General features: G+C 41.7%; 1 protein-coding gene across 2 annotated transcripts; it reads left to right on the plus strand.

Annotated features, from left to right (window-relative positions):
* Positions 1-812: 812 nt before the first annotated feature.
* Positions 813-18,883, plus strand: MED17 (mediator complex subunit 17). Of its 2 annotated transcripts, XM_037889639.2 has the most exons (12): positions 813-1,562; positions 2,540-2,706; positions 3,401-3,620; positions 4,855-4,991; positions 5,090-5,174; positions 7,742-7,894; positions 8,866-8,996; positions 11,527-11,711; positions 13,429-13,566; positions 15,495-15,612; positions 17,279-17,438; positions 18,405-18,883. In XM_037889639.2, the coding sequence occupies exons 1-12, from the start codon at positions 1,043-1,045 to the stop codon at positions 18,608-18,610; spliced, it is 2,220 nt and encodes a 739-aa protein (XP_037745567.2). In that variant the 5' UTR covers positions 813-1,042; the 3' UTR covers positions 18,611-18,883. The 2 variants fall into 2 exon arrangements, with proteins under 2 accessions (XP_037745567.2, XP_037745568.2); XM_037889640.2 differs by lacking the exon at positions 17,279-17,438 and having other exon boundaries at positions 1,155-1,562.
* Positions 18,884-19,620: the final 737 nt, after the last annotated feature.

A 19,620-nucleotide genomic window follows, 5' to 3' on the forward strand; every position in this document is an offset into this window, starting at 1 on the left:
GTCGACTTTCCCACTCCAAACTGGTTAGCGACTAATCGGTAGCTGTCTGGAGTTGCCAGATTGCAATGGCTACCTGCTTCTTCACCGTCAGGGCAGCTCTCAATCTCCGTGTCCTTGCGCGACAGGGTTGGGGCGAGCTCCTCACACAGTCCCATGACAATGGCTTTTCTCATCTGAAAGTTCTGCCGTCACTACTCGTCATCCCAGACTTGCATGACGATGTGATCCCACCACATAGTGCTTGTTTCCTGAGCCCAAAAGCAGCATTCCACGGTGGTGAGCATGTCCATGAATGCCACAAGCAAACTTGTGTCATATGCATTATTCGAGTCCATATGATTGTCGGAGCCCTCACTGTCACTTTGGATCATAACGAATAACTCGACTACCAAACGTGACGTGCTGGCGAGACTCGTCAGCATACTCCTCAGCAGTTCGGGCACCATTCCCGCAGACCGAAAGGGAAGACAGAGTGTACAAAAAACATTGAAAAATAGCGCCAATTGTGGACAGAAGCACAGCGATTGCTGGGATGCGAACCGATGCATGATGGGGCATTGGGACAGGACTCAGAATGCCCCGCACCCCCCCTCCCCCACTCCCTTCCCACAAGCCACAGCGCCAGAATGGGACGAGGCGCTCTGGGGGACAGTGGCCCACAAAGCACCGCTCCCAGGGCCACAAACGTGGCCACACCCGTGCGCTGGCAGCTGTCAGTGTGGACAGGCTGCAGGGCTTTCCCCGCTGCGCTCGCTGAAGGCAGGTTTAACTCACAGTGCCCTATATCTGCAAGTGTAGCCATGCCCTCCCTCAGTGTGCTGAAACTCAGACCTCTCCCTTTCATACCACAAAAAAGGGGGTGTGGGGGGCCTTTCATACCACAAAAAAGGGGGTGGGGGGGGCTGAGGCACCCACCATGGCCAGCATCCCCCCTCCCCGCGGCTAGCTGTGCTCGGTGGAAGGAGCTGCAGGGTGGTGCTGCCCAGGGGCGCTGCAGCGGCCTGAGGCACCGCACCGTCCGCCCCACGCCGCGCCTGACAACATGGCTGCAGAGCGCCGCCCAGGCCGCCGGGTCTGGCCCCGCCCCACGCCCGGACCCAGGCAGCGCCTCCCTGTGGTCTCCACTTCCTCGCCCGGACCCGCCAGTCCGAACTCTCCCGAGGCCTCTCCGGAAAGAGCCGAAGTCCGCGGCGGCCGCTGGGTGGCGGCCGCGCCCCTATGCGGTATGTCCCCGGCCGCTGCCCGTAGCGGTGGTGCGCATGCTCGGCGGGGCTGCGCGCTCCGCTCTCCCGTGGCCAGCGGCGCCCCAGCCGCCGGGAAGATGTCGGGGGCGCCGGCGGTGCGGATCAGCATCGAGTCGGCGAGCGAGAAGCAGGTGCAGGAGGTGGGGCTGGACGGCAGCGAGACCTACCTGCAGCCGCTCTCCATGTCCCAGAACCTGGCGCGCCTGGCGCAGCGCATCGACTTCAGCCAGGGCTCCGGCTCCGAGGAGGACGAGCCGCCGCCGCCTGGCGCGCAGGCCCGCGACTGGGCCGCGCCCGGGGACGCCGAGGACGAGGAGGGTGAGAGAGAGAACGGGGCGGGGGGCAGCAGGAGACCCGCCCCCGCCCCGCCGCAGGGCTCCCCACCCGCTGCCCCGCGCTGGGACCCAGCCTCCGGGAGGCAGCGCCAGTGCCCCTCCTGGATCCCCAGGGGCCGCCCTCCGCCCTGGGCGACGCCCTAGGCGCGCCCACCCGCCCCGCTGCGTTCTGTGACTCGGGGCCGGCCAGCCCCTGATGGGCCTGCCGTGTTGGCCCTGACCCGAGAGCTGCGCAGCGCGGGTGGCCCCGCTGAAGTCGCTGGGATCCTTGCAGGCCCACCTGTGCGGCAGGGCGGGTAGGATCCATGCCACGAAGGGGTTCAGCTGCCATGAAAAGGCGACTCCGGGACTAAACTCGCCTTCGGCAGAGTCCGGAGCTGTCATGGTCCGTGCCCTGCCTGAGCCTGTGTGTGCTGACCACTGGTGTTTGCAGCCAAGCAGTACTAGGCTGGTGGGTTCTACATTGAATGTCGTATGAGATACCTTCCTCCCTCAATAGCTGAGCCAGCTATGGTGGTCGCTCTTTCCTGGGAGAGACATACTGGTCAAAACGTGAGTTTCGGTGTCCTGTCATTGCAGTCGCCTATATTAGCCTATTGCTAATGTAACCTGGTCTGTGCATTTGAGGCCTGAAGCAGTTCAGATCCTGAACAAGCTCCCACTTACATGACTTGACCAGTGCACCAGAGACTCCAAAGTAAAAAGCATGTGCTGCATCATTTTGAGCTGAAGAGCTATGGCTCTTTAGCTGGGGCATAAGACTCTTATTCTCTCTGGATTAGGCGCAGAGGAGGACATTTAACATACACCTACATAAATAAAAGGTATATTTTAAAACGCAGAATTTTCAGATTATTTGTAGACTGTTTATGCCCTGTTTTCAGTTTAAGGACCAGTGTGGTATAGAACAACTGTATTTGCTCTTGGAATATAAACCTTTGTTTTGTTTTTGTTCTTTAGGGTTGGTAAAGTTTCAACCATCTCTTTGGCCTTGGGATTCAGTGAGAAACAATTTAAGAGGTGCCTTGACTGAGATGTGTGTGCTCTATGATGTTCTCAGCATTGTCAAAGATAAAAAATTCATGACTCTGGATCCAGTTGTGCAGGATCCGCTTCCCCCAAAGCAGGTACAAACGATCTTATTGTTTGATACATCCTGATAACTTAATACTGAAGATCCCATACAACTGGGACTTCTTATATAACCACAAAACAGGTATAGCCTAGGGCAAGCCTCCCCATGCTGTCCGACCACAGTGCCTCATCTTTCAACTGGAGGGACCACTTCTAGAGGAGAGAGGGTAGCTCCGTCTCAGTGATGTATCTGCTGAGACTGCCAACAAGTGTGCCAGTTATAGTAGTGTGATACCTGCATATGAAACTAAGGGCTTGTCTACACTTACATTTTATAGCATTCTAACTTGCTGGCTCAGGGGGGTGAAAAGTCACCCTCCTGAGCGCAGCAAGTTAGTATGTTTTAAAGCGTCAGTGTGGACAGGCTCTCTCCCAGCGCTCCTGGTAATCCGCCTCCATGAGGGGAATAGCTCCAAGCGCTTGGAGCCTGTCCACACTGATGCTTTAAAGCATACTCTCTCCCAACGCTCGCGTGTGACCACACTCACACTTCAGAGTGCTCCTGTGGCAGCGCTTTGAAGTTTCTAGTGTAGACGTAGCCTAATTTCAAAATAAGTTACTAAATAGCAGAGCAGATAATAATTTTTAGTCACTACTAGTTTCCAATCATTAGAACTATGAAGATTTGTTTACAAATTAAAAATATTTACAGCAGCTCAAAATTGGAATTTATTTTCATATTTCCAGAATCCTCAGACTTTACAGTTAATTTCAAAGAAGAAGTCACTAGCTGGAGCAGCCCAAATCCTGTTGAAAGGAGCAGAAAGGTTATCCAAATCAGTTGCAGAAAACCAGGAAAATAAGAGACAACGAGATTTCAACTCCGAGCTCTTGAGATTGAGGCAGCACTGGAAGCTGAGGAAGGTGGGAGACAAAATCCTCGGGGACCTGAGCTACAGAAGTGCAGGTATGGCAGGTCACCAGTTATCAAGAATGAATCTTAAATCTTTTATTTCACTAAACCATTTTTGATGATTAATTGTAAACACCAAAGTTGGAAAGGAATGATTGAAGTGGTAAAATACTATAAGTACTGTGAAGGAACTAAGAAAAAGGAGAACTTACATATAATACCAGGGGAAACATCCTGATATTGAGATCTCAAAGATAGTGATAAAGTTGCATCATTTTTGGTACATTAAAAGTAGACTGTTTGGAGAACTGAAAAGGTACTTTTAAGGATCAATCCTGCATTGGGATGAGTTAGATGAATAGTAGTTTTTCTTCATCTCTGATTTTTATTATCTAGATTTGTTCTGTAAAAATTGTTCAGAAGATATTTGGTCACTTTTATTCTTTTCTGAATTGATATACAATCCCCATATTCCAAAGTACAGACTTCACAATACTAAAATGTAGCTTATGAAATATTAAATGAGAGATGATAAATGTTATTGAATAGAACATACTAGGTACTATAACCTGGGAAGGAGTTCTAGTATGATACACAAAAGGTGGTTGGTTGTAGTGTTGTTCATACAAGGTTAATAATGTCCTAATGTCTTGATTCAGCAAGTAATTAAGCAAGTGATGAACTATACACACATACACGTAGTCCCTTTTGAAATCAGTAAGTATACATGTGCTTAGAGGTAAGCCCTTGTGTAAGTGTTCGCGGCCTAAAGGAGAATGTGGCATCACCATGACAAAATGAAAGAACCACTTTATTGTACCATCTAAAAATTTGTATATTAATCTATGTTAAAAAAATAAATCCAAAGAGTTTTAAGCATTATGTGGAAACATAATATGATCTTTTGAGCTGGGAGTAAAATATTCAGGTGCAGTGTCCCTTACTGGTAAAATCACAGGTACCAAGACATTTAAGCCAACAACTCTCCTCTCATTCTCTCTTACCTCCCCTACTCCCAATGCCCAGAAAAAAGGAAAGGAAACCATATAGCCCAGATCATATTGTTCCACTGTATTTCTTAGTGATAACGCGTAGAGCCTCTTCAATTGACAATTATGGGGTGGAGATAAGATGAATTGAAACCCCCCCCCCCCAAAAAAAAAAAAAGTTAGTCAAATGTAAGCAGTCTCTCATATGATGCAAAGATGAGAAGACTTCTAATCCATAAAAACATTATCTTGTGAAAGTTTTTGGATGTTTTCATGATATTTTCTGTTTCCCTTTTTAGGATCCCTCTTCCCTCATCATGGGACATTTGAAGTGATAAAGAACACAGATATTGATCTGGATAAGAAGATACCGGAGGATTACTGTCCTTTGGATGTTCAGATTCCAAGTGATTTAGAGGGATCAGCCTATATAAAGGTTTGCCAGAGACATTTGTTGGATAGCTTCTGTACTATTCATGTAGTTGTAATACAGAACACAAAACGAGTAACATTCTTTTTCATTTTCTTGTGTAGGTTTCTATTCAAAAGCAAGCTCCAGACATAGGTGACCTTGGCACAGTTAACCTGTTTAAAAGACCTCTGCCAAAATTGAAACCAGGTACATTCTTTAAGCTCCAGTCTTAGGGATTGAGTTTGCATTTGACACTAAATTGGTGAATTTCATATTATGGAGAAATACTCGAGTAGTACCTGAAAATAAGAACAAAAGGGGAAATAATTTGCACATTCTTGGTTTAGCTGAAATTCTTCACCTAAATGCAAAATGAGACTTTGCAAACGTGACCCTTTTAAAATGTACATATGGATATGATGCTGTTGAAAGTGTTAAAATTCCTTCAATGACTCTAATGCACATGCTTGGTTTCTGAAATGAAGATGTTAAAACCATATTTGTTTAGAAGGAGAGTCAACCATCTAACTTGAGATTAATTGAAAATCACTTGCATAATATGGGTTCCGTTTAAACCCTTTTCTCAAATTATTTTACTTATATATATTTTAAGTATTCCAAGTATACAACAGGATGAACTAAGGTATAATATTCGTGGTTTTGACGGGGAGGAGCAACAGGGAGAAAGAAGCACATCATGTGCCTTCTGTAGTTCATGGAGCTGAGTAGCTAAATTTTGCCTGAAAAGGTTATTAATGATAACTCAGTTTATTTAATATTCTGTTTCAAGCCAAAATTTAGATTGAGACATTTGATGTCAGCTCAGACCATTTACAGAACTGTTTAAGAAATTAAGAGCAAGTTTGTGAGATTTACTTATATGAACAGGACAGCCTGTATTTTACAAATTAATTGGGGATTAAGGAGCTCATAAAATTGATCTCAGAATTACAGTAGGTGCGGTGCACTGCTTTCTTCTTGTCCTTTAACCCATTGCAAAGCAATTTCCAGTGCATTCTAAAGGCTTAGAATGTGAGGGCATATTAACTTGTTCTTCATCAACATCACTTTTGTTATGTGATTTCACACGCACTCACCACCCCCCCACCACCCCGGTTGCAAAGAATGATCTTTATAATTGTTCATTCGTAAGATTGGTGTTCATAAAATTGAGGTTCTACTGTAAATGTAGTGTTTAGAAGATATCTGTAAATTGGGAACACAAAGTCTATCGCGTTAGTCTCTTGTATTACTATTAAGTAAACGCAGGAAAAAAACACAGCACAATTAAAGAAAACTACATGAAATAGTCTTCATGGAGTTAAGTTGGAGTTACTAGCTTATGTAATAAGTATTATATTGCAAGTTATTAAATTCTTTGCTAAATGGAAATTTATATTAGATACGACTGGTACAATGTTCAGCAGTAGTCGCCCACTTATTTAGTGGTGTTGGATGAAAGGCGCATATTACGCCAGTTCTTTAAGGTCTGCGTTACTTGCCTGTGCAATTAAAGGTGTTTATAGAGTAATATTAAGTCCTGAATGGTCTGGGACCTGGCTACTTATGCTAGTGCATGGGGAGAGGCAGTCTCTTGACAGCTGTGGTCAGCTTGGATACTCTTGCATATTTCTGAGATTTAAATGTTTCAGGGCAGGGCATTTTAAGTGGGAAGTGCTCAGTGCTGGAAATAACTTTCCCATTTGCCTGACAGACCAGTGGTTTTATGTGAATTGATGGTATGCTCTCATTTGGAATACCATAGTCAGTTCTGGCCACTCCATCTCAAAAAAGATTTAGTATGATTGGAAGAGATTTAAAGTAAAGAAATAAAAAGTACTAGATGCAGGAAGAGCGTGAAAACATTGGGAGTTAAGTCTAGCGAGGAGACAATTATAAAGGGAAATGAGAGCAGTACAGAGCAGGTGAATTGGATGCTCCTATTTACCTTTTCTCATAATACAAGCCCAGGAGGACATCCAGTCTGAATGAAAGGTGATACTTTAAAAACTCATAAGAGGAAATGTTTTTTCAGAACGCTTACGGAATCTGTGGAATGTCTTTTCCGTAAGAGATCAGTGAATCTAAAAGCTTAGCAGAATTTTAAAAAAAATAGATGTTCTTATGAATAATGACCTCCACAATTTCAAACTACGACATGATATTTCATGCTTCAGAAGCCAGTCACTAAGTTTTGGGCTTAGAAAGAAACTTGGTGCTGGCTGCTCATAGACAGAACGCTGTACTAGATAGACCACTGGTCTGATCTCGTATGGTAATCTTTATGTTCAGCGCATGAGGCCCATCTATTTATTCAGGCCAATATTTTAAAAAATGGGAGCCTAAATTTTGGCTTCTAAATCCATACTGAAGCACCTCCCTGATTTTAAAAAATGTTGTGTGTTTATGTGCATGGGTTAACTTTGCAAGTCTAAATATACTGTTTTGAAAGTGTGCCTCAAAGAGATTGCAAACCAAGTAAGCAGACTGTCATCTTAACTGTACAGTGCCCAGCACAGTGTAGCAGGGCTATCTAAGTGCTAGTGCAATACAAATAGTTAATAAAATGCACATGTAAGCTTGGTTAAAATTCAGTAATATTTTGTTTTGTGTATTATAACAAGCTTCAGCTCAGGTGGGAACAGTAGGCTAGATTTTCCAGTCACACTGATCACCTGGTGCCTTAGTCATTCTCTAACAGCTGAGATCTGAATTAGTAAAATGGGTTGCTTTTTGTTGTTTGTTTGAAAACTTGGATGGCTCGTGTATTTCAGGTGCTCCACATTGGCAGACAAAACTGGAGGCTGCACAAAATGTTCTCTTATGTAAAGAAATATTTGCTCAGTTGTCTCGAGAAGCTGTTCAAATTAAATCACAAATTCCTCACATTGTTGTGAAGAACCAGATCATCTCCCAGCCTTTTCCAGGTAAGAAGCCTTGCGAGACTTTTGTCGTGGAACATGGAATCCACAGAATTGTCTATTTTAATCCAGACTTAAAGTTTGATTTGTATGACGTTTAAGCAAGGTCAGTTGACCTCCTTGCTTCTGTCATTATACCAAATGAAGAATTGGATTAAAAGTAAGACTTCCCTGGAAACCACATTATGCATCTCATCTTTTCTGACTAAAGTGTGTTTTGTTTTGTTTTTTAAATGACTCTCATGGTGCACTTGTATTATTTCAGTAGTAATGGTACAAACAACAAAAGTTGTGGTAGTCCAGTACACCACCTTGTGGGGACTGGAATTTGAGGCTTTTTATCAGTCCTTCTCTCCAGAGGTAGGTTTATGGGAGACTACAAAACTTCTAATTGACTTGTGTTAATGGTACCTGAATAGAGAGAAGTCTAATACCTTTCAATCAGGCTGGCCCAAGAATATGGGGACTCTGAAAGCATCCTCTGTGCTCAGAGTTGCCTTGAGAATCTACACCATGTTCTCCTTGCGCTGCGCCCCCCCCCGCGGAGGGTGATCCTGACTCCATCTTTTGAAGATTTTTTTGGATTGCTTCAAAAAATATAATGGTTGGTAAACTGAGTGATATGAGAATTATTTCTTCCCCAGTATGCTGCAGGGTCTCGCTCTTAGGAGACTTTCCTTTTCTTCACTTGATAAGGAATTATAAATGAAAAACACCTCTTAAGTCACAAGTTGATCCCTGGGCGCTTTATTAATTATATCTTGAATTACAAATTGGCAAAATGATCATGTTTTCTTTTCTGGTTTGCACAGTGTGACATGATTGTTTGTTTGAATTTCTCTGAAACAACATTGATTGCAAAGCTAATGATTCTGAAAGGGGATAAGGGGAAGAGAAGAATAAATTATTCTGTCTTGTTTCTACTTATCAGCATGAAAAAGTTGACAGTGTTTTTGCTTTTCATTTTCTTTATACAGGTTTGCAATTGTCTATTTCTTTGTGTCACTCTTCTAATGATAAGAAATCCCAAAAAGCTGCTTCTGAAAAACAAAGTCCAGAGGATCACCTCTATGTTCTGGAACACAATTTGCATCAGCTGATCAGAGAGGTAATGCATTTTTAGTTGAACACTGAAGTTCTCTTATTTCCCATTCAGAGTCTCTGAGCACATCATATAACTATAATAATGCCAGAGGCCAGTCATTTTCTATCCAGCTGTATAAGGCAGCCTCTGTTGCATATCTGAGAAATGCCACCATTGTGTAGATATGCAAAGCTGATACCAGGAGTTCCACTTGGACCTTCATGGGATATTGTTTCCTGGATGTAGCCTCTAAGTTGGATGCTCATTTCAGGAGAATGGTCCATGCAGGCAATGCTTAAAGTAGAAAGAACAGTTACTTACCATAATTATGGTTCTTTTGAGATCATTCTCCCCACTCCTCTTTTTCAGTATTCTGAACTCTTACTATAAATTCTTGATTCATTAGAAGGAGCTGCATTGTGCTTGAGGTTTTGCCCCCTTATATCTTTTTGGGAGCAAGGAAAGCACAAGGACATGCATAGCCTTAAACAGTAGAAAGTTCTACTCTAGAAAGTTCTGAGATTATATGACCAGGATATGTGCATCTTCTTCAGCATGGTTCCAGTGAATACTGAAGCAAAATAGGCATTACACACCTCAGCCTTCTTGATGTCCTCAGTTATTTGCTCTTTTCCCCTCTGAGTAGAAGGCCTACACTTTCCTTTGTCTTTCTCTTGCTCCTACTGTATTTAAAGAACCTCTTTTGCCTTTTATGTCACTTGTTAGGTGTAACCCATTTTGTATCTTAGCCTGATTTTGTCCCTACGTGTTTGTGCTATTCTTCCGTATTCCTCCTTAGCAATTTGTCCATGTTTTCTCTTTGTTGTAGGATTCCTTTTTGATTTTCTGGTCATTAAAGCTCTTGATGGAGCCCTATTGGACTCTTACTATTTTTGGTATCTTTCCTTAACATCGGAATAGTTTTCAGTTGTGCCTTTAATGTTTTCTCTTTGAGAAACTGCCAGCTCTTCTGAACTCCTTTTATCCCTTAGATTTTCTTCCCATTTGCATTCCTGCCAGCTTTCTGAGTTTGTTCAAGTCTGTTTTTTCTCAAAGTCCATTTTCCTTATTCTGCTGCTCTTACTCTTTGCTTTCCTTAGACTCATGAAATCTATCCTCTCATAATCACTTTTACCCAAATTGACTTCCGCCTTCAGATTTGCAACCAACTCCTCCGTGTTGGTCAGAATCAAATCTAACATGGCTGTCCTCCAGTTAGGTTCCTAACTTTCTGAAACAAAAAGTTGTCCCCAGTACATTCCAAGAACTTATGGGAAATTTTGAGTTGTCATACTATTGCAGCAGACATTTGGGCAGTTAATTCCTCTCCCCTCCCCCCCATTACTACCAAGTCTTGTGTTTTAGATATTTCTGTTTTGTTCTAGAAATGCATCATCGACCTCCTCTTCCTGATTTTGTTAGTCTAGCAGACTTCTATCATGATTAAGGCTATGTTTTAGTCATGGGTATTTTTAGTAAAAGTCATGGACAGGTCACTGGCAGTAAACAAAAATTCACAGCCATGACCTGTCCATGACTTGTACTATATACCCCTAACTAAAACTTGGGCTGCGGATGCTGGTGGGGGAGGTTGGCCTGGGACCCCCGCAGGTGCTGGGGGGAGGGAGGGTTGGCATGGCTAGCAGGCTCCCTACCTGGCTCCGCACAGCTCCCCAGAAGCGACCGGCATGTCCTTGCAGCTCCTAGGGGGAGGGAAGGCCAGGGGGCTCCACGCACTGCCCCCGCCACTAGCACCAGCTCCGCAGCTCCCATTCACTGGGAACCGCAGCTAATGGGAGCTGTGGGGGCGGCGCACAGAGCCCCCTGGTCCTTCTACCTAGGAGCTGCAGGGACATGCAAGCCACTTCCAGGGAACCCCCCGAGGTAAGTGCTGTCCTGCACCCCAGCGCTGGGTCCCCACCAAAACTACTGCTGCTGGCGGGGTGGCACACGGGGCATGGTGGCACGAGACTGCTCAAGCAGCGGCTGGTGCGGCTGGCCACAGCCGCTGCAGAAGTCAGAGGTTATGGAATGTCAGAGTCTGTGACTTCCGTGACCTTCGTGACTGACACACAGCCTTAATCATGATGTCACTCCTATTTTTCTCCCCTTTTATCTTTACCCAGAGACTTTCAACTGGTCTGCCACTCATTTCTTTCCGGACCTCAGAACTCATGTATATATTCTTGATGCATAATGCAGCATCTCCTCCCTTTTAGTTTTCCCTTCCCAGTGTGCAAAAGATCCAGATAAACAGGGAAGCAGACTATACAGGGAAATATGAAATGGACTGTTCGTAAAGTGCAGTCAAGTGCACAAAGTAAAACTAGAAAAATGAATACTTTTCTTAGTTTTTATTACTGTGATTATAGGTATTAAAATAGCATGCAGTTTTGTTTTTTTCCCTCAAGAAGTGTGACTTTTTAAAGTTATCCTTATAAAACATGAGGCAGTGTATTATAATTGGTTAGCGGTATGTATTAGAAGAGCACATACTTGAGATTTGTTATCTTCTCCTTCTGTCATCCCTCCTAACTGCTTTTGTTTGTTGCAGTTCCACAAGCAAACTTTGAGCTCTACAATGATGCCACATCCAGCCAGTGCACCATTTGGCCATAAGAGAATGAGAATGGCAGGACCTCAGGCTTTTGATAAAAATGACATCAGTTCCTTACAACCAAATGAAGGGCTTCTGGAAAAGATCATTAAACAGGCAAAACACATCTTTCTGAGGCACAGGTATGCGCACAAGCTATTCTGGGTAAAGTCATAGTAAAACTAACCCTTCTGTGTTCCACACAGGCTGTGAATTAACTTTTGAAAATGTTCCCAAAACTTATTACTGTTGTTATTCCAGAATGCTTTTCTAAGAGTTTTGTTGGTCCCTAATGTTAAAGATTAAAAATCCTATCTCCAAGTATGTGAGTGTAGTGACTCCCATGGAATGCAAACACAGAAAGTTCAATACTACTTGTAAGGTACCCGTCTACAGGATATTTATATCATGATAGTTGTCTCTGCTTTAACAAAAGCATTACCTCAGTCCTTTTCAGTACTTTCCTCTGTACACTGTGTAAAAACACATAGCTGATCTCTATGCTGAGTAACATATGTTTATATTTTACATGCACCCCCAAAGATAGTCTTAAAGTGTAAGCAGATACGCTTCTTTTGCAATTCAGGCACCAAAACTGTTCTGGTCTCCTTGTGTGTGCCCAAACTGCTTACCCTATAATGCAAATAAATGTAGCTTTAGGTGTCATAAAACTTAGTTTTGTGAAATAAGTTTATTTTACAGTGTACTTTACAGTACCGGCTAGATCAGACTGATGTCTACTCACTACCCTGACTTCATTTGGAGAAAAGATGGTGGCATACACTATCTAGACCATGATTTTATTATCCCTGGTTTCAGAGTAACAGCTGTGCTAGTCTGTATTTGCAAAAAGAAAAGGAGTACTTGTGGCACCTTGGAGACTAACCAATTTATTTGAGCATAAGCTTTCACGAGCTACAGCTCACTTCATCGGATGCATACTGTGGAAAGTACAGAAGACGTTTTTATACACACAAACCGTGAAAAAATGGGTGATTATCACTACAAAAGGTTTTCTCTCCCCCCACCACACTCTCCTGCTGGTAATAGCTTATGTAAAGTGATGACTATCCTTACAATGTGTATGATAATCAAGGTGGGCCATTTCCAGCACAAATGCAGGGTTTAACAAGAACGTCTGAGGAGGGGGGGGTTTAGGAAAACACAAGGGGAAATAGGTTACCTTGCATAATGACTTAGCCACTCCCAGTCTCTATTCAAGCCTAAGTTAATTGTATCCAATTTGCAAATGAATTCCAGTTCAGCAGTCTCTCGCTGGAGTCTGGATTGGAAGTTTTTCTGTTGTAATATCGCAACTTTCATGTCTGTAATCGCGTGACCAGAGAGATTGAAGTGTTCTCCGACTGGTTTATGAATGTTATAATTCTTGACATCTGATTTGTGTCCATTTATTCTTTTACGTAGAGACTGTCCAGTTTGACCAATGTACATGGCAGAGGGACATTGCTGGCACATGATGGCATATGTCACATTGGTAGATGTGCAGGTGAACAAGCCTCTGATAGTGTGGCTGATGTTATTAGGCCCTGTGATGGTGTCCCCTGAATAGATATATGGGCATAGTTGGCAATGGGCTTTGTTGCAAAGATAGGTTCCTGGGTTAGTGGTTCTGTTGTGTGGTATGTGGTTGCTGGTGAGTATTTGCTTCAGGTTGGGGGGCTGTCTGTAGGCAAGGACTGGCCTGTCTCCCAAGATTTGTGAGAGTGTTGGGTCATCCTTCAGGATAGGTTTTATCCCTATCCACTTTAGTCATGGAAGTCATAATAGAACTAGGGCTGTCAAGCGATTTAAAAAAATTAAATTACTGGGGTGTGGTTTTTCTGCTTTTGTTTTTTTTAGAACTGCTCGAACCATTGACAGCCTAGCTAGTCGTATTGAGGATCCACAGATTCAGGCCCATTGGTCAAACATAAATGATGTTTATGAATCCAGTGTCAAAGTTCTAATAACTTCCCAAGGATATGAGCAAATATGCAAGTAAGTATGAAAACTGAAATATTCTCTACTTAGATAGATAGTTATCTCTTTTAGCTATGGTGATTGAGTGCATATAACATTGTGTTGCTCTTATGAGATCCAGTCCAACTTCAGGCAGACCAACATGAGCTTAGTATTTGTGTATTTGCTTTATATGTTCAGGTATGGAATATTAATGTGGTTGCAGAGAATGAGAGAAAATTTAACTTTCCATAGATTAAGATAAGCTTGTCTTAAAAGTAACACTCTGCCAAAACACCTTTCAGAAGAGAAACCCTAAAGTTAAAAGGCTATCTGCCTTCTGTAGCAAAAATGTTACATTCATGTAGGAATTTAGTACATATATATATTACCTTTTTCTTCAAATGTCTATGACGGTATTCCTTTAGGGGAAGAGTCAAATGTTGGGCCTGGTTACTAAAAGTGTCTTTAAAACGCTTTCCTCTACTTCCACATTAGTGGGCTGGAGAAACTGCTAGATTTCTGAACCAAGAGTTGCACCTTGTTAATATCTGTTGGCTTGTCTGTACGGAAACTGGAACTAATATAATCACTTGCAATTCATGCCTTTAGTTATTTCAGTGCAATTCTGTGTGTGGACGTTCTGTAATACAGGTGTCTGTACACAGACTTGCACCAAAATAGACATTCATATTGCAGAATTGAATATTTACACACAGACTTGCACTTACATAATTAAAGGCATGAATTCCTACTCATTTAGTTACTTTGGTTCCAGTTGCCATGCTGGTAAGTCCTCAATTCTGTGCTGCATTGGGTGACCCTGAATTTATTGAGAGCAGAGATGAGTCCCATGTGGGGTGTACTGGGTCTTCACCCTCTGCTGGCTCTATTCTTTTAAGTTGACAGGGAATTGCAGTTGATGAGATTCTGTGCTCTTGGAGCACTTTAGCTGGTAAGATTCCTGTTCGCTGGAGTGGGATTGATATTGACAAGAATAGAGCTGGCTGGGAGAGAGAGGATGTATGTTATGTCACCTGCATCTCTGATGATAAACCAACATCCACTGTTCTAAGTTAACCAAAATATTTTAAAAACAGAATTTACCAAGCAACCTTGAAAGGTTTGTTAGGCTCCCCTGCCCTTCCTAGGTTCTTGTCACACAGACAGAAGGCAGAAGGCCAGAGTCCAAAGTGCAGGCAATGCAATGTTTATTGGGGTTACGAAGCAAGCATAATCCCATCTCTTTACACCAGTAGAGCTTTTCTTTTTTCCCCACCATCTCCTTCTTAACAGGCTTAATTATACCTGTAGTGCTCGCCCCTGGTACCACCCATTACAATTTATGGTCTGTTCCATTTTGGAGAGTATTGAGTCTCTGGGTTTCAGTACCACCTCTTTTGTACCCCATGGGAGGGGTAGGGAGTGAGGTTGTGTACTGGCCAAGGCTACCTTTTCTTTGGTTTTTAGTGTTTCTTATACCGCCCCTCCCGACTGGGAGTTGAGGCAGTTGTATATTAAACTCCCACCATACAACACTTAAGCTCTGTTTCTTATCTTTTCTCATTATACAAAAAACCCCATCTGTAGGCAGAAGCAACACACAGTGTCTTTGTTTCTTATTCACATATGTTAGTAAGGATATAAGAATATCAAAAGTCAAACAGGCAAACAAAACCGAAAATTCTATCTCAGGCTAATAAACAGGCCTCAATACTATATTACCATATCTAACAAGGTTCATGCTTTGTTATTCATTCAGATAGAAGCCATTTCCCATGTCTGTCCTAATCAAGAACATGAGGGTGTCAAGATGGTAGCTTGCTCTTGGATTGTCCTTTAGCGTTTGTAAGATGCCTTTTAAAAGTGACTTTTTAAACTAGGAACTTTTATTAATGTAGTTGTAAGCTACCAACTTCTAGATGACTTTTCAATAAATATACTGATTGTATCTTTTTGTTTAAAAGGTCCATTCAGCTACAGCTGAACATTGGAGTTGAACAGATCAGGGTAGTGCACAGAGATGGAAGAGTTATTACGTTGTCCCATCAAAAGCAAGAATTACAGGATTTCCTTCTGTCTCAGGTAAACTCACGTTCAATTCCTGGGACTTTTTCTTGCATGTGTTTGTCTTGTGTCTGCGATTGGGATGAACAGTAATAAGTAGCATGAGTGTATTTGAAACAAAGTATTGTTTATTGTCAGATAGAAACTAGGTAGAAATTCCACATGTGCATACAAAAATGTCAGTAATTTTGCAGGTTTAGTGATGATTGACCACATTCTCCATAAAGAAATGTTTGTGTATCAACTGTGGGAACTGTATCACGTTTTAGCCAGGTGGCTGTGAGTTCAGAAATACTAACAAAGAAGTTCATTTGAAATACATTTAAACGCATTGTTTGTGCTGTTCACCATGTGAGCCTTCAGAACACAGTGCCAATCTAACAAGCATGCTGCTTTTCTTAATCATAAGATTCTACTTGGTGGGAGCCATGTCGGACACTAAGGTATTTTTTAATGTAAAACAAACTTGTTCTAGCCAAACCCCATCAGGAGTGGAATTCTTAATAGTTAACATGCCCTTAATTAACATCACTTTCAACATTGTGTCAGGGTTTCCAACTTTGCATGTGACACTACTAAATCACTAATGTTTGAATGAACTGTGGTTTCTTAATTGTTTACAATGAGTCTTGTTGTTTTTGTTCATATGTGACAGTCTTTTCAATACACATTATGTAGTAAAGATGCAGGCTTTGCCTTTTTACAGTTTATAATGTGGAATGCTCAGACAAAACAAGTTGGAACAGATTCTGTTGAGGGAGGTATTATTTTCCTCTAATAAAGTAGTTTTCAAACTGGTTCACAGAGATCTGGCTGGTTACATGGCATTTGCTCCTCCCTGTTTCCAACAAATAAATCGTGTTAAAAGCAAACTAAAATGCTTTTTCTTATAAACAATTGCTGTAGTTTCTACTAGAATGTTACACGGGTGTAAAGTGTGTTTGGTAACCCCAACTCTAATCTTCCCAAATTTGCCATGTTGAAATGATTCATTACCACTTTTCTGCATAATATCCTGTAAATGCTTCACAAAAAGGGTTAGGTGTCTCTCTTAATTGGATGTGGGGCTAAAGGAAGGACACTTCTGAAACCTTAAACATATACAAGATTTTTGAGTAGCTTTAGAGACTTGTGTTAGTTTAAAATCCAGAACTTGTAAGAGAACCTCACAAAAACTATACGTTGAAAGAGTTATAGATGTATTGAACTGTGTAGCTTGTGTATACTGAATAACTCTATCTTCTCCACCGCCAAATGAGCTAGTAACAGGCATGTATGAAGTCAAATTTCTACTTGCTATTATATGTATTGAGGTATTTCTATAAAATGACCAATTCTTCTGAAACAGGGTGGTGCATTTCAGGTGGAAATCACTTATTTTTTTTCTTAAATGAGTAATACAGGACAAAAAGAAAGGGAGTACTTGTGGCACCTTAGAGACTAACCAATTTATTTGAGCATAAGCTTTCGTGAGCTACAGCTCACTTCATCGGATGCATAAAGTGGAAAATACAGTGAGGAGATTTATATACACACAGACTATGAAAAAATACACATTGTAAGGAGAGTGATCACTTAAGATGAGCTATTACCAGCAGGACAGGAAACAAAGAACAGGAACCAGGGACAACAAAAACAGTAAGAGACAAAGATAAAAATAACCTAATCCTCTGTCTTCTTTCAGATGTCCCAACATCAAGTACATGCAGTTCAGCAGCTGGCTAAAGTTATGGGATGGCACGTGTTAAGTTTCAGTAATCATGTGGGTCTGGGACCAGTAGAGAGTATCGGCAATGCATCAGCAATAACTGTGGCATCGCCAAGTGGAGACTATGCTATTTCAGGTAGAATTTTGTATGATTTATAATAGAAATGTATGAGAACTATAGACTTTCTAGCAGTTTGATTATAGAATCAATCCTGAGAGTTTATGGCATCATTATGTAACAGAGTACTTTATAAAGAAGCTTTTTATTTTATGGGTAGAATTGACATCTGTGCAAAGTAGTGATTCAATCAAGTCGGTTACTCATTGCTGTTTAGTACGTGGGGTAATCGGCTTAAAGCATTTTTTAAAATACTGTTTTCCGATTTTGTTCTGTAATAAATGCAGGAGAAATAAATTGTTGCATATTTAGGATAAAGTAACTTTGCATTACACATAGTATAAGGCCACTAGAACTAATCATTCCTGGTCTTGTACTCTGATCACCAGCCCGTATGCTTCCATATGCACTGATATTGCTGCACTGAAAAGCTTTGTCCCCTCACTAAATCAGTTTGACTGTGCTATCTTAGAGAGAGAGCGCTAGATTCCCACAGTACTTTAAAAAAGAATGGCAAAGATTTCTCCGATAGTAGCTGTAACAAAAATGTTGGGAGACTTCATAATTGTCTCTTTGAAAGATTACACTGGAAAAGAATTCCTCTCTAAAATCTTCTTGAGAAGGCCCACAAATAAGATTCAGACTTGGGATAAAGCTCAGTGGGGATTGTTGGAGACATTTTAGGATTCCTGTGCTCATTTAACTTTCCTGAATACAGTTGTTGACTGCTGGTTTGCTCTGACCAGGAAAATGTAGTGCAAAAGAGCAATGAAAACATGCAGGGAAAATAGGAAAACTTGAGAGCAAGTCAGAAGAAGACTTCATTAGAAGTAACAGTGTTTTAATTTTTTTTTTTTAGTTACAATATGGAAATGTACTTAAAGGGAAAGTGTCTGGTTAGTGTACTTTGTATAGGGATATTTAATATGATGAATTAAAAAAGCTGTAAAGGCTTTATACTTACATATTTTCTGTTCATTGCAGTACGTAATGGTCCTGAAAGTGGCAGCAAAGTTATGGTTCAGTTTCCACGATGTCAGTGCAAAGACCTCCCCAAAAGTGATGTGCTACAAGACAGTAAATGGAACCATCTTCGTGGGCCATTCAAGGAAGTTCAGTGGAATAAAATGGAAGGGCGTAACTTTGTATATAAATTGGAGCTCCTCATGGCTGCCCTAACTCCATGCTAATTGCCTGACATCTTAGTAAGGAGGACACTGGATTGCCACTCATTTGTAGTGGTATCAATGATCACAATAAAGGGAAACCTACCCTGGGAGACAATACATGAAAACAGAAAACAGTGCAAAAGTGTTCAGTTTTGCAGTTCTCTATAGATATGTATCCGTTGTGATTATGTCAGAACTATGTTACTTGCTATGTGAAATAAATATGTTTTTTTTTTAAATGTTCCTTACAATTAAAGTTTAAAAATACCATTAAAATATGACCTTATTTTTCTAGCTTGTAGTGTTCATATGATTCCAGGGGTGGAGTTCTGAAGGTTGCTGTTTATTGCAGATGCCTAAAATTGCCTTTGCATTTGACTACTGAAAGTTACTGAGAGAACACCTGACTAATTCGTGTGATCAAATTTCTAAAGATACTTGATCTAATAAACTACAAACATAATATAGCTTTCTGGTAATATTTTAGAGTGGTTCAGATCCAATTGGCTATCCCATTTTTCCTTTATAGTGAAGCTCAACAGCCTGTTCATTCCTGTATGGAAAAACCTCCGTTCATGTGTGACTTTGCTATTTTCCTCAAAATACCACCTATAAGCTCTTCTGAGAGGTGATGATTTTTGGCCTTTAGAGAATGTTATGTTACCACTGAGCATTTGTGGGAGCAGTCCTAATAGTCATAGCGTGTTCAGTGGCTTGCTCTTTTAACTGCTAGTGGATTATTTGGATGGAAATAGACAATGAAGGGGACAGCAGAGCCCATAATGAATTATTAAAGCCTCATAAGATTCATAATTCATGTCATCCTTTTGGAGTGAGCCTCTGACATGAGCCCTTAAATTGGAGCATCTCCGTGGGACCCTACTTTGGTGTGGCCTCTGGACATTCTTTCCCCTATTCTTTTAAGGGAAAAGAAGTTTGTTCACCCTGAAGGTATGGGCAAGTATATGTGGGACTGTATCTGTGGGAATGCTCTTCAATGCCTGTTTGTTGACAAATTTTCTATCACCAGT

This window comes from Chelonia mydas, chromosome 1, assembly GCF_015237465.2.
Source record: "Chelonia mydas isolate rCheMyd1 chromosome 1, rCheMyd1.pri.v2, whole genome shotgun sequence".
Taxonomy (NCBI): domain Eukaryota; kingdom Metazoa; phylum Chordata; order Testudines; family Cheloniidae; genus Chelonia; species Chelonia mydas.

Bases quoted from the DNA above. Each gene is read 5' to 3' on its own strand.
- MED17 (XM_037889639.2), top strand. From the start codon at position 1,043: ATGGCTGCAGAGCGCCGCCCAGGCCGCCGGGTCTGGCCCCGCCCCACG. The intron at 11,712-13,428 runs GTATGCGCACAA...TGTTTTTTTTAG, and splicing joins CACATCTTTCTGAGGCACAG to AACTGCTCGAACCATTGACA. The intron at 13,567-15,494 runs GTAAGTATGAAA...TTTGTTTAAAAG, and splicing joins GGATATGAGCAAATATGCAA to GTCCATTCAGCTACAGCTGA.